Source organism: Nannobrachium achirus, assembly GCF_963921795.1.
Source record: "Nannobrachium achirus genome assembly, chromosome: 19".
NCBI lineage: Eukaryota > Metazoa > Chordata > Actinopteri > Myctophiformes > Myctophidae > Nannobrachium > Nannobrachium achirus.
The window spans coordinates 30,772,936-30,798,805 of record NC_137826.1 but is presented as its reverse complement, the minus strand read 5'-3'; the positions used below and the strand labels follow the sequence as shown (position 1 = coordinate 30,798,805).

Here is a 25,870-nt window from a genome sequence, read left to right as displayed (position 1 = left end):
ATACTTCTGAACATGCATTCTATTGCTCCTTTGACTAATTTAAATACTCTTTCATCTTAACCACTTGAATCCTAGCGTTCCTAGTCTGTGAAAACAGCAGATCTACAAGCACAAAACGTTTCACAACAAGACGTGTTGTAAGCTTGTAGATATGCTTTTTCTGAGAAAAGATTTGGTGTAGAGAGAAATACTCACAGACTTAATATAACCCCGGTGGACCGGTCAACTAAGTATTTAGGGCTAAAATAAATGATTGTCTGTTTTCTTACTGTAGGGCTTGACTTTACCAGGGTTATCCCTGATAATAGGTAAATCACTGCTTGGTTGTGAGTATAGAACTAGAACTATAGAGAATTACAGCTCTCAACACCTATTTCACACCAACACCACTTGACTATTTCTAACTAGAGGGGAAATGAAAGTGGAGATTTCAACACCCTTTCAACAGCCATCCTGTGGGTAAAAACCAGAACCCTGTAGTACTTAACTTAGAAGGTGCCACACCGTGAGAATGGTGACATGGATTCATATTTTGAATAAAGCCATAAACATTTTACCTCCTTCACATCTTATGTATATATGCTCGCTTTCAATTAAATTGAAATATTTGAATTAACATTAAAACACAGAGAGTCAATCACAGACTGCAGCGGAGAATAGCTTAAGAGTTTTTATGAACAATTATGGCCATAAGGAAGTGAACGGGGCAATGAATGATACGATTTCACTTGTCTTCCTCCCTATCAGTTGTGAAAATGAAAGTTGGATGGCTATCATAGGCTATGTCATTTACATTAAACATCAGTTTAACATCAGTTAGTTAAATGAGAGATGTCAGGACGAAGAGCAGACTGAAAACAACTAACAAACCCATATGTTCAAGACAATGATGTCAACCAAGTCGATAGCAAACTAGTGATGAGGACCCAAGCCGAGGCTTACACTTTTTGTAGAAGAGGCTGAGTGAGTTAGATCTGGGGTGCCGGGGGGTCTGGCTGGCAGCCTGGGCAGAAACCTGAGCGGCAGATTGAGAACCAGGCACGGTCGGAAACTCGGGAGGAGCAACGGGATAGTGGCTTGGACGAATGGGGGAAAGGTATCTGTACGGGCAAGAGGGAACAATCCAGTGAGCGAAGTGTGAATTATTAGTAAGCAGACATGCCACAACCATTTGAAAATGAAAATGTGCAATGTTGCAGACACTCTGTTCCTTACGGGCTTTGTTGCATGTGTACAAGTGTGACCTGTATAATGGTGTGGAATGGTGGACTCACAAGTCAGCTGCAGTGTGGTTGTGCTGCAAAGGTTGGTTAAAGGTGGCAGGGGGCTCAACCTGTTCTGCTGGTCCTTCCTCCTGTGCTTGTCTCAGCAGTTCGAACAGAGGGGAGTCCTGTAGGGAAGAAATAACCAACATTGTGGTCACATTTAACATACATCTGTCATAAAAGGTATTTAAGTGCACCTAATACACAATATGGAAACTGATTGGGGAGATATGATTTGAGACAACAGAGGAGATCGATAGAGGGCACATCTGGGTTTGTGTTTTCTATGCTGCAAGACGCACGCCTGCAAGACCAAGATTCAACAACAAGAAACATGGCAGGCTAACAACATTCCAGGAATTCACTGCTCAGATAATTTACAAATCTGCCCTTAATCTCTATGAAACCCAATATCCAGTGGTTACATGTAAACACATGACTAGCAATACCTTTTGGACGTTTGTTGATATAAGGAGTAGCACTCCCTGCCTTAGATCATATGATTAAACAGTCAGGTATAAGAATGAAACACCCCCTCCAAGTATGCTCAAGTAGCTACTTTTATTGACCAAAATATGTGAGTTCACATTCTAAATTAGAAACAGAAGCCATAGTGACAAACTAAACAATGCACACGGTTACGCTGGCCACAAGCCAAGCAACATTTCAATAAAGATAAGGTATAGTGGAATACTATGCCCACCGACAAAACGTGGTCATGAGGCATTGTAGTAGGCTTACTGATCACTGAGTCAAATGGTGAGTCTGCAGGTATAGGCATGCTATGCTATGATTACAACATTCCTCATCTTGTCATTATCTGCTGCTCCCTGCTGACGCCATTGGCAACAGCTTTCAAAAGTTCAACAAGGTGCTTGAGGCTAAGTATGGGAAATGATAAGATTGATTTTGTTGATACCAATGCCATTAGTGATTCTGCTTATCAGTCGATTCTTTAGGATTCTTTTATTGATTCCTAAAAACATTGATGAAAGAAATTGAGCTCACAGGCATACAATGTAGATTTTTACAGTTAGCAATTCCAATTCTCTAATAATTTCAGGTTCTCAATTCCCTTCCCTACTTCAAGCATTTAAGATATCCAACATTGAACATTACTGAATTCAAACATAGCACTGTTATGTTTAAATTGGCTGTATAAAAATCACCAAAAAATTACATGCAGATTGCTGTATTAAAATTACATTACAATGTGGTTGTTAGAATGTGTAGATTGTTTGATATTTACAACAGGTAAGGGAAAATAGGATTAGGCTCAAGCTCAAAATGATAATGAGCTGATACCGTGACCAACAAAAGAAAACGGGTCACACCCGTCTTTGGCCAAGTCCCATTGTTAAGAGACAGCAATAGATTGCATAAACACGGCTGTTGGATGTTAATGGGAGGACTTTGACTGGTAGATACTCCACCCACCTTCTTTCTGCAGCCCTGTGAGCACTTTGTGTTAGAGGCTTCGCCTACTAGTACAAGCCTGATAAGGCAGAGGACAGGCAACAGAAGAGTGACACCCCTTTTTAGCACGTTTGTAAGCCTGAACGTGACCGCCACAGGTGCTGCTACGGGAACATACAGGAAAGAAGCAGAGAAGAAAAAAGCCACACTCGACGCAAAAGCTACACATTTCAACTCAAAACAGGGGACAACTCTCATCAAACCTCTTTCAAACAAGGATTATAGGAACCAGAGGACAACATTTGGGATTTCCTCATTACCGAGCCACTGGATATACATTGGATAAAGGAGCGGTTCCTTCAAATACAGATCTTTCTAAGGACTTTGGATACAATACAGGTATTAAGTGGAGAGGCAGACTACTCCCTTAAATACTTCAAAAAATTACTAACTCATGTGTAATTATTCATGGGTGCATTTTCATGACTATGTTTAGCCTGTCCTTTTTCTTCAGCCAACAGCCCACAGTGAATTACATTACTTGAAATTGGCAAATTTTATCATATAATTGCAGCTGAAGTAACTGCAGAGTTAAACTGGACTTTGTCATTCTGTGTATCGAACCACCAGTCATCTCTAAGCATGTATAACAGTACTCCACAAACTTATAACATCACTTCACCGAGCTACAATAACGTGAGCAATTGTAGCAGGAATGATGCATTTAAGTACACCCTCTACAGTTCAGTTTTCAGCCTGGTTTTCATAATTGGACTTCTATTCAACATGGCTGCTGTTTACATTTTTGCATGTAGGTTAAAGCTGCGTAATGAGACCACAACGTTCATGATGAATCTAGTGGTTTCAGACTTACTTTTTGTTCTCACTCTACCTTTTCGGATATTCTACTTCATCAATCGTGAGTGGCCATTTGGGGATTTCCTCTGCAAGCTATCCGTCTCGTTGTTCTATACAAACATGTATGGCAGCATCATGTTCCTCACCTGCATTAGCTTGGACCGTTTCCTGGCCATCGTGCACCCATTTCGGTCCCAGACCATTCGCACCAAGAGGAACGCCAAACTGGCCTGCTTAGCGGTGTGGGTGCTGGTTCTGTCAGGCAGCCTACCCACAGGCTTCAACCTAGAAGTCAGCTCCCGCAAAAACCAAGCCGACGAAGACCTAAACTACTGCTTTGAGAACTTCTCCAACAAGCAGTGGGTATCCAAACTGTCCAAGGTGGTGGTGTTTATTGAAACAGTGGGCTTCCTCATCCCACTGATGCTCAATGTATTCTGTTCGGTTAAGGTTCTTCAGAAACTGAAGAACCCTGACACACTCAGCCGTGGAAGCCAGCTCAACAAGACAAAAATCCTACGGATGATCATTGTGCATCTACTCATCTTCTGCTTCTGCTTCATCCCCTACAATGTCAACCTGGTCTTCTACTCCTTGGTCCGTTCCAAAGCATTGACCAGCTGCACTGTAGAATCAGTGGTCAGAACCATCTACCCCATTGCCCTGTGCATAGCGGTGACCAACTGCTGCTTTGATCCAGTCATTTATTACTTCACCTCAGAGACCATACAGAACTCCATGAGGCGAACACTCAAACAAAAATCGGTCTTCAGCAGACTGCAGACTACAGAAAGCACAGTGACCAGCCCTGTGAAAGGCAACCTGCGAGTTCTAAAAGATAAAGCCTTTAACAGCGAGTCTAGTCAGTCTACAGTGTGATATCAAAGAACCTGTTTATGGGCCAGAATGAGCCTGTTGGTGAAAGAGACTAAACAACTTAAAGTGGCAGATGACAGTAGAACTTATGGACACTGCAAGTACATTATGGGTGCTAAGGAGCAACTCTCCCATCTACTGGACATCAGAGACTCATAAATATGTATGACAGGAAGTGGACGTGGAGATATTTATTTTTTTAAACAAATGTATCAAGATGAATTGGCCATCTTGCAACTCACCGACTAAACATGGACTAATATACGCGTACTGATGGTCAATTTAGTGTGGACCTTTACAATTATACTGTATGCATAATCTACAACAGTACTGGAGTCTTTTCCACCTTTTCAGGAACAGATATGTGTGTGTGAACTATAGACTGGTGCATGATAACAAAAAGACTGAGTGGCAACACAATATATTGAGAATTCACAGATCTAAGTATCTGCCCAGAAGCCTTTTTAAAGACTTCTGCCATGGCTATACTAAAACAGTGTTAGAGCTCTCTTTTAAATAGTATATTGTGCAATACATAATTGTAAAATAAATGTGTCATGAACAAAAAGGTTCCAAGCACTTTACCAAACTTTTTCTTCAACATGTTTTCAACGTGAATTTAAAATGGATTAATCAATTAATAAAAACTAAAATGTACCCATTTGTTGTTCCATTTTGTGGTTGGAAGAGTGATTAGAAGTTAATGTTAAAGGAAAGATGTTTTACATAATAATGAAGCTATTAAGTAAATAATCTAGAGCAGGTCATGTTTGGAATGTAACAGCTGAAATCAATAATATATCAGTATTCCGGTATTAACGTGCAGGTCGCATTAAGTGAAGGTGGGGGCCGCATGTGGCCCCCGGGCCGCCAGTTGCCCATGTGTGATCTAGAGGCAGTAGTACAAGACAGGCAAATAATATGAATCCAATGTTAGTCAATGAATTCAAAGTGCAAGGTTCCAGATAACATTTAGGCGTGCTCTATAAGGCACAGAAGCATAGGCTAATATTTACAATTGCAAGATCCTTTGTGTTAAAGCATCTGTCAATTATGTGGAAAACCTAGGCATACTCTCAGAGTATACTAAAAGTCTGGCAAGCAAGGACTATCATATACCATTCACAGAAGTATTATTTCAATCCTCTAGTTGCAGATACTTAGTATAACGGAGATATCATTGTAGCTTTTTGCTGCACATATCTGAGAGCTATAACACCATCGGGAATTCAAACGAATTACGAAACAGTCAGAGTGGATTAGGGGTGGACGATATGGAAAAATACAATATCACCATATTTTCCCAAGCTGTATCACGATACACAATTTTATCACGATTCTTTTTCACGTTGGTTTTTATGTTTTTTTTTCAAGTTACTTGACAAAAACTAGACTCTCTGGGTTCCTTTTTGGCAGGTCTAATTTGAACTTTACAAGTATGTAACTCTGACAGTATACAAATGAAACAAAATGGACCGTAAGGGTCCATTTTTAAGTGGAGGCCTTGACATTTTAAAGTTTGAGAACTACTGATTTAGACCAAAATGCAGGTTTAAATTGAATTCTGCAATGAATCCCTGTATTAACGATTAAACAGGATGTTTTACAAGGCTCCCTCAATTGTATCACGAGATATACGATACCTCTGAAAAGGCATACCGTGGAGACATTGTATCGTCTCAACGATAATTATCACCATATCGCCCACCCCTAGAGTGGATGAGTCAAATTTGTCCCATCTCATAAGAACATTGCATGTTAGACGAACTGTTGCCACATTCCTGCTGAGACATAGCCCTGGGGGTCGTCTCTAACGACCTCGCGTCATCACAGATCTGCAGAAAGAATTGTGAAAACAAGCCAGGCAAGTAACCACCTGCCTCACTAGGGGAAAGTATGTCGATTATAGAGAGTCCAAATATTTAAGAGAAGGCATGATACATCAGACAAGTAAGATTTTAACATGCATTAGGGGTGCAACAGTTAATTGAACTAACAGATTTAATCATTATAAAAACATTTGAATTTATTAAAATAATACATTTTCAAAAATGACGAAAATAGACAGTCTACAAGCTCACAAAGCATTGTGAACTTGTAGATTGGCTATTTTCGTATGGTAAAACAATTCAATACAATAATTGCTACAAAGATAATCGATATATGTGTTGTAGCTATTTTGCTTTATAGCAGTGCAGAGTAGAAGGTTGTCTCAATGATAGATATAGCTGGTTAATATTGAAACTGCATCCCCAGTAGTCTCCACCAGCAGGAACATGCAGAGAATGTTGAGAGTAAATGAGAGGCAGTAGGCATTGACACTAAGGCTTGCCCACCTGCCCCCGGCAGGTAAATAAAACTGTCGGGCAGGTGAAATTTTCTTTCAGGTTGCCCGACCGGGCAAATGCTCATTTGAGAGGGGAGGCAACTGTCTATAAACACAACACAAGATGTCTGTCTAAACACGTGAACATGGCCAAATCACTCTGTCTTCTGGTCTGTGGAATGTAAAATAAGAGCTCTGTTTACCATGTGCTTTTTTCACTGTTGCTACACTTAAAAATATAGAATAGTAAGTGTGAAACCATAGACATATTCAATCATAGCTATGTAGGTATTTGGATTTGGAGGTATTGAGGAGGATGACATTTCTTTTATGGCACAGCCCCAGAAAGTAAATAAATAAGTGTTAAATTGAGCTGTATTTAAAATCTTACCTATCATTTTATATGATTAATTTTCGGCAAGTGCCTCTGAGACCTTAGTGTCCACCCCTGGGCAGGGTCTGAAATTTCAAAAAGGGCATTTTGGTGGAGATATCAGAAAATAGCAGACCTCCAAGCTCACAACGCGTCGCAGTGGGCTATTTTCGGTGTGTGATACCACACTGAACTAAGCATACTGGAGATGTGGCGTAAGATGCTGCATTCAAGTTCAGGAGTTTGGACAATGCAATTCTCTTGAATGCAGCCTTCAGGTATGGCATGGAAAGAGGGCATTTGCATTTCCTTCACCATAGTAAAAACTGCATTCATGGTCTGGAGAGGGCACTTTTTACAGACGGATAAAAGGGCAGCTGCTCAAGCCCCCTTTGATGTCTATGTGTGCACGACACGTGCCTGTCCACCAGGCAGTGTGACCAATCACTGTCTTCCGTCTTACTGTCGCTGCTGACTGACTGCAATGACCCCAGACAGCAGTGGTGGATAAAGTACTCAAATGTTTTACTTAAATAAAAGTACGGAATTCAAAATGTACTTGAATGAAAGTACAAAAGTATTGGCATCAAAATGTACTTAAAGTACCAAAACGCATTGTGAGCTTGTAGATCTAGCTATTTTCAAAAATAGACGAAATGTATATAGGGCTGATGTTGTTAATATGTTTTGTAATAATAATCAATCAACAAACTAACTAGTAACTAAAGTTTTAAAGGACAACTTTGTTTTTTACAACAAGGGTTCAATTTTAGATTGTAATTAGAGAAAAGAAAAGATGAGTGTTAAAATGTTTCCATTTACTTGTTTCTATTGTTTTAGCTATTTTAGCATTTTGATTTCAGTGGGTTGGGGCATGCATACAAGTGGCTAAATATGTATTTTTAGACACAATAAGCCGGCAATTTCTTTGTATCTATTTACACCAGCCCCCATAAGTCACATCTGAGCATGAAAGATTGTGGTGCATCTTGGGAATGGGCTTATCCAAAAATGTATCCAAAAATACATATTTAGCCACTTGGATGCATGCCCCCAACCTGGGGGCTTGCATGCAAATCAAAACCGTTAAAATCACTAAAACGATAGAAAGAAGTAAATGAAAACATTTTAACACTCATCTTTTCTTTTCTCTAATGACTAGTCAATTACAAGCATTACAGTAAAATATGAACCCTTGTTGTGAAAATACAAAGTGGTCCTTTAAAATAAATGTAGTGGAGTAAAAGTACAATATTTGATCCGAGATATAGTGGAGTAGAAGTAAAAGTATTGGAAATTGGAAATACTCAAGTACAAATACCTCAATATTGTACTTAAGTACAGTACTTAAGTAAAGGTACTTTACACCACTGCCAGACAGTACCAGTGTTACTTTAACTGGCTAATTAAATGGTTTGACAAAAACACTCAAGTGATCAATAGTCTACTAACTAATAAGACATTAACAGAAGAAGAGGGAAATTATTTTTTGGCTTCCTCCTCAAGAAGATAGAGCAGCACTTATTTAGAAATCAAGATATTTTGGAGCCAGTACCCTGTTTTTACACCAGTAATTCATAATGTCAGATAATTGGCCAAACTCCTTTCAAGCAAATCACAAGCAGGTTCAGATTTGCCAACAGTCTCTCCTCTGAAACCTTGCATGTTCTAAATGGAGAACACCAACTTCTGCCCTCTAATGGTGATGTTTGAAAGTCCCTCGATTTAAACACAACAGGCTAAAGGATTACTTTAAACATCAATCAATCCGGCAGCTAAACCAAAATGAGTGTGCTGATAACAGATCTCATTCCAGTATATAATTGATATATCTTAAATAAATGTTCATGAAAAAGGGTGTCATATTATGTGTAATTGTGTTTTTATCCCATGTTTAAACCTCTTCAATGGAACTGCCAAAGGATGTAAAAAAGCTTTACCCCCCATCATATCTAAACCAAAAGATTTGTGAAGTTGCACACAATTAAGCAATCTACACAGTAATACTACATTACAAGCATTTAACTGTCTTAGTGACAGCTATATGGGAAACTTAAGATCGATTTAAAAGAGTATTTGTTTCCACACTGGGTTTTGTATGTGCATTGAATATTAGGAGACAAACAATTTTCTAAACTAGATTTTACCAATTGATTGATTGAATACATTATTAATCAGAAATGTAAACAGCACAAGGTACAGTCAGACATCGAGGCTAAAATGATAACACAAAGACCAGGGGTCTTGTTTCTGCATTTATGCTGTTTGTTATGTGGATGCATTAAAAGACATTTAGTTGTATGTCTCATACAGTGACAAATAAACATCTTGTCTTATCTCATCTCAATGTGGTCCTATGTGGCTCAATACTTTAATTTATAATTGTTATTTACAATTATCATCATTCATTTGTTATTTAATTATTAAAATAGAATATTATTTTGGGCGCTAGCTGGCCTAGCAATTGGGAATCCCGTTCCCGACGACCTTTGCTGCGTGTCACTCCCCATCTCTCTCGTCCTGTTTCCTGTCTATCTCCCTATCAATAAAGGCAGAAAGGCCTGGGCCACAGGGTAGTGGTCCAGGCACCTAGGCTGGTGATCCAGCCCTTGCAGCATCGCAGGTTCGAGTCCTGATTCTGACAACCTTTCCTTTCCTGTCAGCCTACTGTACACCTATCAATAAAACATATATTAAAAAAAATCACACCCGTGTGAACTGAGCGGTGGTTTACCCACCAACTAGTCTCAACAGCACCCTCTTACCCACCAACCCCTCCCCCCTTCCCCCCTGTGTGTGTGTGTGTGTGTGTGTGTGTGCGTGTGTGTGTGTGTGCCTGGCCTGGCCTGAAAACAGCGCCCCTCCCTTAACATGTGTGGTCAAAAAAGGTACTACACCACAGGCTTGAGGCTACATACAGACCCACCCACCCACCCACAAACAAACATACATACCTACACACACGGCCACGCTATGGAGACGGTGTGACCACCGCTCAAAAATAATAAAGGCAGAAAAAAATATATATATATATATAAAAAAATAAAGAGTATTATTTAATAATTTAGCTGTATTATCATTCCCAGGTATTTGCTGTTGCATAGCAACCATACAGGTGGGGTGTATTGCACTCTAAAGCAAAAATGTATGCTTTGACACACGGCGGTGTCGCACGTCGAAAATAGCCGATCAACAAGTTAACAATGTGACGAGGATGCAGCGCATTGTGAGCTTGTAAGTCAGCTATTTTGACAGGCGACACCACCGTGCAACGAACTATGAATGAATGGGGCTCAAGAGTGCGTAAAAGAGCAGCCCAGAGCCTGTGTGTAAAGGTGGGAGTGACACAATACGTATGGAGTGTAGTGTCCAGCTGTCATTGTAAACCCACTAGTGGACTATGACAATTCAACCTTCCGCTGAACATCTGCTGACTGGAGACTTGGAAAGGACCATTTCATTGCGTGGATGGATTCCCAATACTGGTGAGTTAAAATGAGTTTCTTGCCTATTCATATCCAAATAACTTATTTCATTTACATTGACATATTTAAGGAATTAATATAATGTAATATAATTACATAAATATACGGTTTTATATGCAGACTGTCAATTAGTGGAATCTGAAAATGTAACATATAATATATAAGTCTGGACATTTCCAAAATAATAAATCATTTATCTATATTAATAAAAATGCATGTGGTAGTATAAGCTAGGGTTATACTATATTGATTATTTATAGCTGACAGTTTGTGGATCAGACTATTAACGCAATTCAAAATCTGTTGCATATCATTGCCGTCGTATTATTGCAACTTTTGTGTCTCACTGTAGGAACAGCATTAATTTGAGGAAAAAACTAAAAGATGACATAATAACACAATAAAAAGGTTTCCGACGATACGTAGGTCACTAGTATTTACTTTAGAACACCTCACAGTAGAAATAATAATACTTGATCAAAGTATTATTTTAGAAGACAGTTTTAAACCAATACAAAACAACAAAAACAGAGAACAAAATGTTGGACTAATTCCAGTCAATCTTTAAACTTCTGTTTTATATTTGGCTTGATCAATAAAAGCTAAATCAATGAAAGGATTCATGTTAAACAGTTGTGATATTGATCACATCTGCTTGGCTGAATAGGATGAACAGAACGAGAGAAAATCAATGTAGGTATTTTAGGGCATCTCAATATTATATGAAAGGGGAGGAAACACATTCTTTAATCACTATGTTCACACAGGGTGACAGATGATGGTACTGCAGGAAAGACATTTAATTTGGAATTTGAATGTGATTCTGCTCTGCCAGAATACAAATACATTGCATTGAATTTTAACAACTAATGTTACTTTTGTTTTGTTATCCACACTGTTGAGGAAGCTTTAAGTAAAATAACGTCTATATAAACATTGCCTATAATGCTGCTACCAATGTATTGTATGTGTATAATGTGACAATAAACACCTTGAGGTGGAAAGTGGAAAATTCCATGTGCCGTGGTACCAGGTGCGTGAGTGAGTGTGTGTGTGTACTGTATACTGTATGTGCAAGCATGATTTATGAGAATGGGGAGAGGCGGTTAAGATTTTGTTGACAGAATTGGATTGACTCTCATCCTGCACATCAAACACTATTCAGCTGTGTGTCAGCAGCGGTCCCATTTTTAAGGCCGCCCTTCTGCAAATTTACACTCCATAAACTCTATTTTGAGTTAATTAAAGCTGCACTGACCACAGGTTTAAATATTGTCCTTATCTCCCATAAATATCTTTCATGAAGGGTTTAGCCCCCCTTTCCCCCTCTGGCCACACTTGTAAATAAGAATCCGTTTTTAATTTGTTTTTGGCTGGTTAAATGAATCCACCTCTTTCCGCGGGAGTTTGCTGGAGGCGACTGGAGATTATTTGGACCACACTTCCGGTTTAACTCATATGCTGCCATTTAACAATACCTTCGTACTCTTTAACTGCCATTCGTCTCCATAGACTTCCATGTAATTCATAGTGCACGGATCATGCACACCCATGCCTAGATAATGCACCACGTGTGTCCACATTGCTCACAGCTTTCAAACAAAAAAATCCGAATGGAAATCCGTTCAGGCATTCATGAGATAGCAGCCATTATGTTTTACACTGTTGTGAGCTTGGAGGTCTGCTACCTGAGTTGTATGGGGGTTGTATGGGGGTTAAACAAGCAATTTCGCGATCGCTATCATGCCTACTAACGTTTTTGGGGTCCAAAAAAAATTAAAAAAAAAAAAAAAAAAAAAAAAAAAACTTTTTTTTTTTTTTTTTTTTTTTTATTCACGGGATTCACGGGCGTGGCAGGGTGGGACAACGGGATTTTTAAGGGATTCACGTTTTTGGCAGTTAATGAGTTAACAGCAGACATACAAGCTCACGTCGCGTCGCAGATGCAGCCTGTTGTGAGCTTGTAAATCACACTCGGCTGCGGCGCCGGAAGCTCGGTACAGCGTCTGCGCAATGCACTATGGGGCGTTGGAAACTCGTGGATAAAAAATACGAAAATAAGAAAAAATGGGTTTTCAACAGCAGCTACTGGATAATTACTCATGAAACCTTTTGTTCACTTCAACCTACTTCCTTTCTTCCAGACATGCTGATGGAGACGCAGTAATCACACTGAGTAATGGAGCTGTGGAACAACACTGACACCGTGACCACGCCACTCTCCTCGCTATCCAACTGCACGGTGGACACCAGCTACCGCTTCATCTTCTACCAGGTGTCCTACAGCGTCATCTTCACGTTGGGGCTGGCCACCAACAGCCTGGCTCTGCGCCGGCTGTGGCTCTCCCCCAACACCTTCACCAGCACAGCCGTCTACATGGCCAATCTCTCCGCGGCAGATTTATTTTTCGTGGTCTCACTGCCACCAAGGATCTACTATTACCACATAAGGTCCCGAGCCTTGCGCTCAGACGCTGGCGACCTGTCTTCTTGGACGCCAGGGGGGACCTTCTGCCAGGTCACCTTCACCCTAAAATACATCAGCCTGTATGGTGGCATCTTCTTCCTGGTGTGCATCGCCGTGGATCGCTACTTTGCCGTGGTGCATCCATTGGTGTCAGCCCTGCGCCGGCTGCGCACCGCCCAGCTGGTCAGTGGGGGGTTGTGGTGTCTGGTGCTGGGGCTGAGCGTGGCCCTGCCTCTGCTGCACTCGGCCGCTACCCACCAACAACAACCCTGCCTGATGGACCCCTCCTCCCTGCGCCAGCGCTCCCTCATCCTGACTGCCTTGGGCCTGGTGCTGGGGGCATTCCTGCTGCCCACTGCGGTGCTGGTCTTCAGCTACTGCAGCGTGTTGAGGGCACTCAGACACCCCCGACACCGCCAGCGCCTCAGCCGCCAGCACACCCTCACGGTGATCTACTGGGTGCTGGCCGTCTTCCTGCTCTGCTTCACCCCCTACCATGTCAACCTGTTAGGGTATACCCTCACCCATGTGGGGCTGCTGCACAGCTGCAGCCTGGCCAAGGTGACCAAAGTCTTGCACCCTGTAGTGCTGTCACTGGCCAGCTCCAACTGTTGCCTCAACCCGCTCCTCTACTACTTCTCCAGCAGCCTGGTACACAAGGAGCCTGCCAGCAGTAGGGCAATGGAAGCCAACGAGAGCTTCACTGCCTCACGACAGTGACCGGCGGACTTGTTAAATCTACCAACACTGTAAGCCCAACCCATGAAAACCACTTTCAAGCTGGCATACCTATTTGGGGCATGTCATTATAGGCAAAAATGAAAATTTACTTTAATATAATAATGTATTATAATTATAAAACAAATTGCATTGCAACATGTTGTGAGCTTGTAGATTGGCCATTGAACTTAGAACAAGGACGCCAGCACTCACTTTAGAGTAACAGCGTTGAGTTACACGCTGAGGAAGGCCTGTTGGGCCGAAACGTCCATTTGTTTGCTGCTGCTGGGGGGAAAACCTTCAATAAAACAAGAATAATTCATTCTAAAGTGAGTGCTGGCATCCTTGTTCTAAGTTCATTGTTTGCCCGAGCCATGCACCCAAGACAAATATATTTCTGAACTCCTCCCACATCGGCCAAAAAACTAGAAGTCGAAAAACGTGCCAATGCGCCTCAGGTTGTGAATTTGCCCGTGCGCTGTGCACCTCATGCCAGCGTGCCTAGTAAACAGGGCCCTCATGTCTCCTTAATGCTAATATGTACTCGACCTACATATTCTCACGAGATGTGAGGTCCAAATATTACAAGTGATTACGCAAACGGAATGCCACCTATGTAGACTCGACATTTAAAACAAGACAATGTTGTAACTAAAAACATTGAAAGCAAGTTAAAAACACTGACAACAAGGCTGGTAGAGTTGCAGAGTGAAGCCTGTTTAAACCTACTCAGCACAGTCAGTTGCATACCATTGGCAAAAGTGGATTATGATCATTCATCTACACGACGATACACAATAGGGCATCATCTGCATCACGATCAGATGCTATCGACCGACCAAGAGACAAAATATTACTAACAGGGCATGAGGATGAGAATGCAATATGCATTGGCTCTTCACGTTGACTGACATTGAATAAACACTATAAACTGTTACCAGTGGAATGGGGGCTTTGTGTAAGAAACTGACCGTTCGCCATGCAATGGTCTCCATGATGAGGTGTTCACAGCTCTCCAGATGTTTGACTATGTCTTTGCTCAGGCTGGGCTCCGCTTTGATGAAGCTCTCGATGACTTTGTAGAAGTCGAATGCGGCCAGCTTGAACACGTCCAGGATCCAGGGGAAGCACAGGTCCATCTCCGCTGAGTCAGCGCTACTCCCATGGTTGTAGCCCCCACTCTTGAATGAGTTCCCTGTTTATTGAGGGGCAATTGACATAAATTATACCCTGAACATGATGTCCACTAGGGCTGTCACAATTATTACATAATCGTCTAATCGTGATTATTTGACATTATCGCAATTATTTTGTCATAATCGTCATAATCGGGAATGTTGAAAAATGTCAGAAATAGTGGAAATAGCAGATCTACAAGCTCGGCTATTTCCACTATCAAAGTTATTATAAGTAGTAAGTTGTCAAATATGTCAGTAATTTCTTTGTATATTTAGATTATGTCTCATATCTACCATGTACAACTTCAAAGCCTAAAAGCCAAACAGAAATGTAATTATCAACGACAAAAACACAATTAAATCGTTAATCGCCAATTATTTGAGTGACAATTAATCGTCATGTAAAATGTCATATCGTGACAGCCCTAATGTCCACTAGATGTGGACACATTTCTCAACACCATTAATTTGCTGTACGTGACAAAGTAGAAAAGGACACGGGGGGGGGGGGGGGGGGTAACGTCACTGTAAAATCTGTGTCAATTTCACTCTGGGAGTGAAGAAATTGACCCGTGTTATGAAATAGTATTTAGAGAAACCCACCGTCATAGGTTGCCATGACCACCTCCAAAGCACATGCCAACAGTGAGGTATGGAATGCGGAGTCGTTGAGTAGTTTACTGGAACGGAAATCACATGTTTCATCTCAAGGTAAAGAATGCATCACTACACATCAGAACCAAAGAGAGGCTGGTATGCATTCCCTTCCGTCACATCATGTGAGAACAGCAGTTGGTCATTCCGTCATGCTTTTTTAATGAAACTTGAGGACACATACCTGAAATTCTGCACCGACAATCTTTTCTCCTCCTATAGAATTAAAAGTATTTCAAGAAAGCAAGATCATGAGAAGACATTTTTTAACTTATCTGAAATGACAACATGTAGCAATTAGGGCTGGGATGCGATTAAAATTTTTAATCTAATTAACTGTTCTGCTGCCCTTGACGACGCTCACCGTCAGTGAAAGGGTTAATACCATGGCGCCGTTGACGGCGAGGACTGTCAATCTTACTGTATATACAGTAAAGATATTATTACTTACTGTACGTCGCTCCGGTCCCGCCCGCATCGGTAATGTCCGCGATTTGTTTACAACGCACGTCGGGCGTGCACGCAAAGTTAACGTCCTCCATAGTAAATCCATTTAGAGGCCCATAAAGAGACTTCATTTTCTCCAAAAGGGACATTCTTATACAAAGGATGGTCTCCACTCTCCATACTGTACACAAAAGCTGGGCGCAGCCATGTTCTCTTCTGGGCTCACACTGTCATGTGACTAGATGACGTAATCGTTGCCGTCAAGTGATAATCCAAAAAAACAAAAACAACCCCCTTCCGGCCCTTCAAAATAATAGCGGCGGCCTATGGAGGAAACGGCGTGGCACCGAGGCACCAAGCAAACCTTCAGATTAAGAGGCAGTAGTTGTGTTAATTACAGGCTCTGTGATTAATTAATCGCAACTAATCGCATTTTAATCGCACATTGATATTTGAACTGAGAAGCATTTTTTTCAAGTAAAACACATTTTGTTGTAAGAGTGAATCAACGAGTGAGTTTTTTAAATCTAAATTTCGCCAAGCAAATCGCTCTGATCGGCTACTTCTCCCTTTGCGTTTGTTGTCTCTTCTTGGTTGGTGCATCGCTATGATCGGTATGCCCGAAACTGAAGATGCTGTGGTGCAAAAACTAAGTGCGATTAAAATGTGTTAATTTTTTTAATCGCGTTAATTTTCTGTAATTAATTAATCGCAATTAATCAGTTAAAGTCCCAGCCCTAGTAGCAATACAATTAAATGATGCATTGATCTATCAGTCGGGACAATAATATACACATTGTAATCTTTAAATAAAAGAAATTAAAAAAAAAAAAAACTTACTGATTTAAGCATCGACTCCATGACTCTGTAATACAGCCGCACACCAAGGGTAAATCTCTGAAAGGTAGAAGAGAATATTAAAGACTTGAGTGTTGGTACTCTTGTATTCACAACCACATCATCATTGGGTTTTCAAGTATTAACTGGTACCTGTTTCCCCAGAATCACACAACGGGGGCCGACTGCCTGCGCAAACCTCTGACCAAACAGCTGGCCAAGTGTCTCCACTCGCATCAGCACCGCCTCTGTAGGATCCACTGTGCAGTTCTGATCACGGAGAGAAGGGAAATAGTAGGAGATGAAAGGCTGTTATGACAAAAACAAGTTGTGTATAATTGTGGAACTATACATAGAAAGGTTGCCAAGCTATGGAGACCCACTTTGAAATACATAGCGAGGTTAGCGGAAGGTTGGTCCCCACTGGAGGTGAGATCGACCCTCAACTGCTGAATGGAGTTCATGGCGGCTCTGATAATAGAAGGACGGGATCAGACATGCAATACATTTCAGACTGTGGTCCATGCACTGAAATAAACACATTTGAGGATGACTTGCACACAACATATCGTTGTTGTCGGGTGGAAACCATGTATGTCCAAAACCATTCGTTTTGTATTTATCATTTAAAAATCACACTCGTGTGAACTGAGCGGTGGTGTGTGTGTGTGTGTGTGTGTGTGTGTGTGTGTGTGTGTGTGTGTGTGTGTGTGTGTGTGCAACAGCGCCCCTCCCTTAACATGTGTGGTCAGAAAAGGTTACTGCAGGCTACAGACAGACAGACAGACACGGAGACACAGAGACAGACAGACAGACAGACCCACACACACGGCCACGTATAGGAGCGTTGTGACCACCGCTCAAAAAGAAAATTAAACTAGTGAAAATAGCCGATCTGCAAGCACACAACGCCTCGTTATGCATGTAGATCTGCTATTTTCACTAGTTTTGTGCCAGTCTTGCATGATGAACAAAAAAACATACGAATTTGAAACTTGGTTTCTGCCCGACAGTGACGATATACAACATGGATTTGTCTATATATTAGCCACATAATTAGACAGACATTTTAGATAAGATTACAATGCTCCACACGATTTTCACAGAATATTTGCCTGTTATGACAGGCTCAGAGTAGGGACACTAGGGGTCAATGAATTATGTTTGGCGCGCGCGCGTGTGTTAGAGAGGGGGTAGTCTCTCAAGAACAGCCGAACTGAGCTCGAGTTACAACTGAGCTCCCGTTAAAAGTGAAAAGAGCGACGAACTTTTCCTTGACTATGGCTAGCCAGATTGGAGAGGGAGAGGAGTGTCCGTTCACTTCACACTGGTCGCAACAACTTTTTAAGCGTTTCTTGGTTAAAATATATTCATAATTTTTTTGGTCGGCAATGTGCGACCTCAATGGCACCTTCCCGTGACCTCACGTTGGGTCGTGACCCATAGTTTGAGAACCGCTGCATTAGAGGGACATGGCTGTTGTTGTAAAGGTCAGAGAAGTGGGCTTGTGAGTGGTCAAGATCGGGTTTTTTGAATGACTATTTTTTGCTGTCTACACAACTATCATCAAGGAGCCTGTGATGATAGTTTATGTTTGTTGAAGATTGGTTAAAAAGAATATATGCGCTCAGCATTTCTTCCATAAATAATGTACATATCAGATCATTCTTTATCAGTAAAGATATTAAGGAAGGATGAACAGATGAAAGCCTGGCTACGATGGTGCTCACCTAACAGGTGTCTGGGGTGGAATGGTCACTTCCTCCTCAACGTGGTTCTTCTTTGGTGTTCTTTCCACCTGCATCCTGGATGGTTTTTGTAAACAATGATTTAGAAATGCTGCCAATATACTGTAGGATCACAGATCACAAAGGCCTACAATGAGAAGAAATGTTATCAATGCAGAACTGATGCAGTTACATTTCTATTTTAGGAGAAAGAAGAGTCTCATCTCCGTCCAGGAATAGCCGTCCGTCAAAGTCTCTGCTCTTGAGGTAGTGCTCCTCGTACTGCATGTTGAGGTCACTGGCCTAGAGAAGGAGGGAAAGGTTTACTATACTGTATATTTTCAAAAACAACAACAACAACAACAACCGGAGATTGTTTGAGCCTCTGTGGGTGTCTTTTGTAATTGTTATGAATGTGAATGGAGCATTTTGTTAGCTGCTTTTGCCTTGCGTATATGCACTAAATGCGCCTCCAGTTTAAAGACATACTGTATATAACTCAAAGCAGATAAGCGCTCAAGATCATAGCTGCTTTTTTCCCTCTGTTCAATCGAATGAGTTGAGATGACCCTTCTGTCGCAAACGGAGAAGAACATTCAATGGCACTGAACACTGTAGAAAGGTTGGGTGTGGCTACTACTTTGTATCCAGAGCTGTATGATTTTGTTACTAAACCACGGTGAACTGGTGAACAGACAAAGAGATTGTTCTAAAGACAACTCCTGTGTGATAGGGCGGAATTTAATCTGTTTAAACTATTTATTTGCATTTTTGTCATGGGATATCAAGGGATTATATATATTGGCGTATTATATTATTAGTATTTAGTATGAAGTCCAAATCAATTTCTTGTCATTCACATTGTTTCCAGGTTCAGCCCAGTCGGAAGAGCTTTCGGCTTTGGACCACAACGTCATGGGTTCGATCCCGTCATCCATGGCAACATAATGCTTACTTTGTCTGTTATCCATTTAATCCAATTCAAACAGGTTCTATTGGCGTGAAATACAACTGTACACACATCTAAATAGGATCTAAATTAAAGTGGTTTTCTTATTACTTATATAAAAGTAAAACAAATTCTTTATCCTGTCCACTCATAAGCCAATAACAGCTAGAACAAATAATTATTTAGCCACCAGCTGGAGTGAAACACTTCTGAAAAATGCCCAGTCTCTGTTACCTGGCAACTACAGTAATGCTAGCATTATAAAATGTGTACCTTTATCCCTCTTCAGATAAGTATGTCAATTTGAAGCAAACAATCACATCCTGCCTCAGGTGGCTTTACATGTGCTGCAGCCGCTGCAATTACAGTACATAGCACCTTGTCGTACTACTACTCTGTGTGCTCAACAAAGCCTTTTCCTGACACCATGCATGGAAAGCAAATATAGAAGATGAACTAAAAGAACACTGCACAGCTGTCGGACACTTAAAACATTCTGCAAGGCCTATAGCGGCCTGGAACACTTAACTAATGGCAACAGCAAGACAGGTAAGTAATGTCAATGTTTATCAGCATCACAATTGATGGGATCGGAGGTTTGACGCACAGCAGCGTAATCTGTAAAGCTGGTGCTAAATGACAGGCATTGTGTTCAAACTAATGAGGTTTTGCGTGGCACACTATGAAAAACGAGTAAGTGATTCCATTGCTATTAAGCTGCTAAATAACAATGTTGTAGTTTTGGACAGGTGTGACAGTTCTTGAAGTATGTATGTTTAAGAAGTCTTGACGTTTCAAAGTCTAGAAGACTGAAGACAAAAGGAGATCGGGCCTTTGCCACCTGATTAGGCTGGCAAATTCAGTGATTTCTTTCAAATCACTTTTTAAAACTAAAGTTTATAGACTTCCTTTTACTACCCAATTACAGTCTGTTTTTGTTTTCTTATCTTTTTTATGCTCTTTTATTTTTTATTGCACACGATTAACCCTTCCTTGCAACATCTATTTTTTAAATCATCTTTGATGCTGTGTGAAGCACTTTGTTAATCTATTTTAAGAAGTTCAGGTTCAGGTCAGGTTTATTTGTCACACGCATATCCATACAGGTACAGATATACAATGAAATGCTTGTGCCAGGAGCACTCTCAGCCTTATTACACACACGAGACAACCCAAAACAACAAGACAACAAGTCACCCAAGACAACCCAAAACAACAAAAACCATACAGTGCTATACAAATAACGATTATACGTGTAAGTCCTTACTATTATCATTGTTATTATTATTTAATAACTTTATTATAATACTTCATTCAGTTCTGTCAAGTGATTTGTAAGGAGTCAGGACAATAATAAGACTAATGATTATGCCAAACTATGAAGATCTGATAACAGAGCAAGTGGCTTAGAGAAGACATTACTGCTGAATATCTTATGCCAGTTAGGATAGCTCCTGTCCTTCCTTGGTTCTTGTTTTACAGGCTTTATAAATCATGTCTTGTTAGCAGACATAATGATTGGCACTAGTCAAGTCTTAAAAAGAATTCTGCTGGATAGAACAAATCATATATTAACTTCACAGATAATCAGTTTAAATATTCCAAAGACTTGTGTGTATATATCCCTTAAAGGAAATTTTAAACAAATAGAAGTCAAATCTCAATCTTCCAAAGCATTCTGATCATGTTATCATTGTCTTCAAAGAGGGATACCCGAATAGAATGTGAGAGGTCTGTTTTAGGGTGGCCTTTCACTACCCGATAATCAAGGCATTTAACGACCCTCCCGAGTATCAGGGCGGCTGCGTCTAGATCCGGGGCGAATCTCAGGCATAAATCTACTAGTCTAGTGTGAGGGTTCAAAGATCCAATCTTAACCCTGCCGAGTTGCTCGTAGGACGGTCGGAGCCACCCCAACTATTTTCAAAAATGTTTGATATATATCTGGATTGCTACTGATATGTAACAGCACAGCGGGCTAGAGCGAGGGAGAGGCCGTTCACCTCACACTTACTCACTCTCACACACACAGAGGAGGTGGTGGATGATGTCCAACAGACTTTTAAAACATGTTTGCTTGCCATGTGTGTGCATGTTTAGATTATCAACGATTATCCTGTAGTGTCTGGCGCTGCTACCAGATTTCAATGCCCGGATTATGTTAGTGTGTTGCCACCCATACTGGTATGCTCACGAGACTATGCAAGTACAATGGGGCAATACTGTCAGACACGTGGGAATTTCAGGGTTAATACACATTTTGACATATGGATTTCTATGACTTTTCCATGACATTTCAACAATATTTCATGACAACAATATTTCATGACAAAACATTCCATGAAAAATCTCCATGCATACAGTACATTTAAAAGTGAGCAAGGTGATTTAGGTGCAATATGGATTATATAAGTGTGGAATCTAATATACAGTATGACTACAATATGCTTTTGAGCTGTATGTAAAGGGGCAAGGCGAGATGATGATACATTACATATCGTTGCTGTCGGGCAGAAACCTTGTATCTCCATATTTCAACTTTACTACAGTGTAACACAAAAGTAGCTAAATCTGCAGATCTACAAGCTCACAATGCAGATCTAATAGTTTTACTATTTAAAGCAAATTTGTTACTAAATATTTAAACTATATTGGATCTACTGGAACACAGGTACCTTTTTCCTCAAAAGTAACCGTTTCGGATATACAAGGCTTCTGCCCAACGAGGTCGAAAAGCAACATATAGGGTGTTGTTAGCAGTTGATGTAACATACTAATCCTACCTGAGGGAGATCTTGGGATCTTGAGAGGTCCACAGACTCCAAGAAAGCAGAGAAACTGGTCTGGTACACATTTCTCACCTGAAAAGTGAAATTGAAACAAACACAGAGTGAAACAATATTGTATTTTGTTTGCGAGACAAGATATGACAAGATGAGATACTCACAGTCACAGCTTTATTTGTCTTTACACTTTACACACTTTACATCAGAATATTGAAAACAACAACATCAGGTACACATGTAAAACATCACATGACATTAGAGACATACATAAACATGTAGGACATGATAGATACATGATCATTTAGCATACATTATGTAGTCCATACATCCACAGTAAAATGCTCTGTTAATGTATCTATTTACGAGTCCACTTGGTTACATTTGCACCACTCAGTGTTAAATTAGCTGTGTTGTTTTTCTTTTACTGTGTAGTGACTAGTGAGTATAGTTAATATATTTGTAAAGAGAGGAGAGCACAGACCTCTTCCATGTTGCAGTCATTGTCTTTGCACAGGGTTTCAAGCAGCTGTACGTCCAGCTCTGGCTCTGGAGGACGTGACTTGGCTTTACTCTGACTGCGACGAGACGTCCGTGTCGGGGGGCTCGGAGCTTTGTTGGTGGCCGATTCTAAAAGAAAACACAGTCAGCCTGTATTCTAAATATGATCCACAAACATGATTTCCTCCATCACAGTACACAGCCAGGTTAGCTATCCAGAAATCCTAGGAAGAAATCATCAGGAGGAAAAGAGGGGCATGAGACTGAGGCTTACGGTAGAGCGGCTGCAAGAGGCCTGGAGGACAGCGCTTGATGAAGAACTCCAGGACACACAACAGTAGTTGGAAACATATGACCAAGTCATCTTCCATCTGCAGAACCCTTCCTGTAGACAGCAGAGATGCAACGTGTGAATAGCAATAACTGATCTAATGGCAATACTATCACAAGCATCACCATGAGGACAAAACAGCTTAATCTCATCCTAGTGGTTTTCATTCATTGAAATGTGTTTTTCTTTATCTGTAATGAAGGTTAACCCACCTTTTGCTAACAGAAACATTGTCCAAATGTTCTCGATGGTCTCCTTTTCCCTTAAACACAACACACTGAGCTATTAATCAAACATTATCATCTTTGATTGTGCAAAGACACAGTTGAAGAAAGAATGCAATAATGCATTCAATTAATGTGGTAGAAGATTCTTTAACTTACTTGCCATCAGAACCCAAAGTAAAGATATTCTTGCTTATTCTGGAACAAAAACAAGGTAATGATCAATTAATAACACATAACCAAAACATGGATAAATGCACAGGCGTACAGAAATATAACTCTTAACCTTTATTCACCCCCTGACAGGGTGGTTATTAAGCCATGTGAAAATGGTCAATGAGAAGTGATGAAGTAACAAACAGTGGATTGGCTCTATTGTATTGTGCTGTTCCTACGCGGTAACTCACTTCTCAAACCTCTGGTAGAGAGCAAGCGTCACGTCATACTTCTTCTCCAGTCGGGTCAGTACGGAATTAACTTGGGTGCTTATAGTATCCACGTTCACATCCAGTTTCCTCACCAAATCCAGGAACTGCTTCAAACTACAAAAAAATAAAATAAACAATACAAGAATATATGCCATAGACCTAGCAGTCCTTTTCCCACCACAGTAATTAATGCATTATACTTACTTCAGATCTACAGCTTTCTGAATCTGTGTTACAGTAAAACTGGCAACATCAAGGTCTGTCACAGTCACATACAGGCATGCTCCCCAGAGCCGTCTCTGCATGGCCTATGTAGACAGTTTGAGGAAAGAACATTAAAGTGGATAAGGTTGCAAAACAAAACAAAATAATTTCTAGTGACAGAGCGACTACAGTAAGTGCAGGCCTGGGCTCATAGGCTGGTGCCAACAATGAGATAGTGATATTCAAAGTTATTTTATGATTACGTTCATACATCATTATGATTTGGAACAATATAAACATTTAATACATTTGACTGTGCCAGTTTGTTATAACATAGTCATGTACCCAATACGTCACAATGCAATTTTTACCGATCTAACTTTACATGGGTGTCGAGCCTAGCCTACATTCTCCATCAAAAAACTAATTCAGATAAAGGTTGGGCTTAAGTTCATACAGATGCCAAGAGCAGCACTTTGAGACTCATGGCACAGAAAGAAATACTAAGGCAATAACACTATGTGGCTTGGCTTTGGTGGTTTATACAAATTCCACCTCACATACACTGTACCATGACAACATCTGGACCTGCGACTATTGTCAAATGGGTTTACTGCTGTGTGTATGCCCAGAGGTTCGTAAATTGGAGACCTACGGGAGCATTATCCATGGATTCTTGAACAGCCTTCCATAGCGTCCAGGCTCGATCACACACCGTGTCTGTCACCCGAAGGCTCTTACACAGGTTCAGAAATTCTGTGTCCTTTTCCCTGTGTCTGGTTGGATGGAACAAAACAAAACAACCTTTAGAACATATTGGGCTGGGAGCAGTCTACAGAGGAACATATACTGTAAAACTAACAATTACATTTGAGTAGTACAAGACACACATAGAAGACTTACTAGGTCATTAGAGAACTATATGTCATAGTGTGGCTACACACAGCAATTCATTTATCCATTAGTAACTCTGGGAATATACAAATGGAACCAAATGAACCCTTATACCGTTTAATTTGGTTCCATTTGTACACTATTTGCAGAGTACACATTGTTATTGAGCAGTTATTAACCTGTCAGTGGCCAATCTGTAGGTTCCCCATATTTATCACAACAAACAATAACACAATGGCAAACTGGGCTTTTTCACCGACAGATAGAGGTCGAATGTATCATTCATGTTAGCTATAGCTAATGGTTTGTCAAATACAGTAGTAGTAGTAGTACAAACTGCAAAGCAATGCCATCGCCATGGAATAAAGTAGCACTTTGCCAAAGCAACATCATTATTCGTGTAACTGAGTAAATCACTGTTAGCAGTAGCACAGACATTACAGTTTATTATAGTTAATGGCGTGTGGACCGGCGGGTAGCTTACTTTTTAATAGAGAACTCTGGGTTCTCCTTCTTGTCTGGAGTGGCACTTTTAACTGTGGCACCGCTACGCTTTTTGGGTGGCATGGTTCCTCCTGACAGCCAAGTAGCCGAAGAAATTACACTAAAATGCGAAAAAAGTGACACTATTTCAAATACAATAGTGTCCCTGTTGAAGCTAGTGTTTACGTAGCTTTTAAATCCCACTCCTCCTCCGCTAGAGTCCGTGCAACGACACAACACAACACACACACAACCCTGACTTCCTGGAAGCTGTGGGAAGAGGACGTTCGTTTACCCTGTCGGGAGTGCCCGCCAGTGCCAATACCGCCACTACAAGAACCTCGTTTCATTCATCCGTGTGTTTATTTGTCCATAGAAAGGTTTAATGAAAGCACGTGAGTCTATTTCAGCTAGTGTTGCAAAACGCTGACGTTATATCAGAAG

The 25,870-nt window shown here is 40.7% G+C and overlaps 4 protein-coding genes across 4 annotated transcripts in view; 2 read left to right on the top strand and 2 right to left on the bottom strand.

Moving 5' to 3' along the window:
• The window catches only part of rb1 (retinoblastoma 1), a 35,358-nt gene extending 9,714 nt beyond the window's left edge, over window positions 1-25,644 (bottom strand). The window contains exons 1-19 of the mRNA XM_080748380.1: window positions 25,428-25,644; window positions 24,705-24,825; window positions 24,050-24,153; window positions 23,825-23,959; window positions 23,577-23,615; window positions 23,406-23,455; window positions 23,137-23,247; window positions 22,846-22,991; window positions 22,362-22,439; window positions 18,823-18,932; window positions 18,633-18,707; window positions 17,286-17,373; window positions 17,056-17,172; window positions 16,906-16,962; window positions 15,803-15,834; window positions 15,568-15,644; window positions 14,758-14,981; window positions 1,275-1,390; window positions 943-1,100 (exon numbers count right to left, since the gene is read on the bottom strand). Of these exons, the coding sequence (XP_080604506.1) occupies window positions 943-1,100; window positions 1,275-1,390; window positions 14,758-14,981; window positions 15,568-15,644; window positions 15,803-15,834; window positions 16,906-16,962; window positions 17,056-17,172; window positions 17,286-17,373; window positions 18,633-18,707; window positions 18,823-18,932; window positions 22,362-22,439; window positions 22,846-22,991; window positions 23,137-23,247; window positions 23,406-23,455; window positions 23,577-23,615; window positions 23,825-23,959; window positions 24,050-24,153; window positions 24,705-24,825; window positions 25,428-25,510 (1,921 nt within the window). The 5' untranslated portion in view covers window positions 25,511-25,644. The remainder of the gene's footprint in view (window positions 1-942; window positions 1,101-1,274; window positions 1,391-14,757; window positions 14,982-15,567; window positions 15,645-15,802; window positions 15,835-16,905; window positions 16,963-17,055; window positions 17,173-17,285; window positions 17,374-18,632; window positions 18,708-18,822; window positions 18,933-22,361; window positions 22,440-22,845; window positions 22,992-23,136; window positions 23,248-23,405; window positions 23,456-23,576; window positions 23,616-23,824; window positions 23,960-24,049; window positions 24,154-24,704; window positions 24,826-25,427) is intronic.
• lpar6b (lysophosphatidic acid receptor 6b) lies at window positions 3,324-4,418 on the top strand (the record flags this gene model as incomplete). The annotated part of the gene is made up of 1 exon (XM_080748622.1): window positions 3,324-4,418. The coding sequence occupies one exon, from the start codon at window positions 3,324-3,326 to the stop codon at window positions 4,416-4,418; it is 1,095 nt and encodes a 364-aa protein (XP_080604748.1).
• The window catches only part of slc6a7 (solute carrier family 6 member 7), a 29,876-nt gene continuing 14,061 nt past the window's right edge, over window positions 10,056-25,870 (bottom strand). The window contains exon 14 of the transcript XR_013963028.1: window positions 10,056-10,108. The gene's annotated coding sequence lies outside the window, so the exon portion shown is untranslated. The remainder of the gene's footprint in view (window positions 10,109-25,870) is intronic.
• LOC308304062 (lysophosphatidic acid receptor 6) lies at window positions 12,779-13,786 on the top strand (the record flags this gene model as incomplete). Its single annotated transcript, XM_080748621.1, has 1 exon — window positions 12,779-13,786. One exon carries the CDS (start codon window positions 12,779-12,781, stop codon window positions 13,784-13,786), a length of 1,008 nt encoding a protein of 335 aa, XP_080604747.1.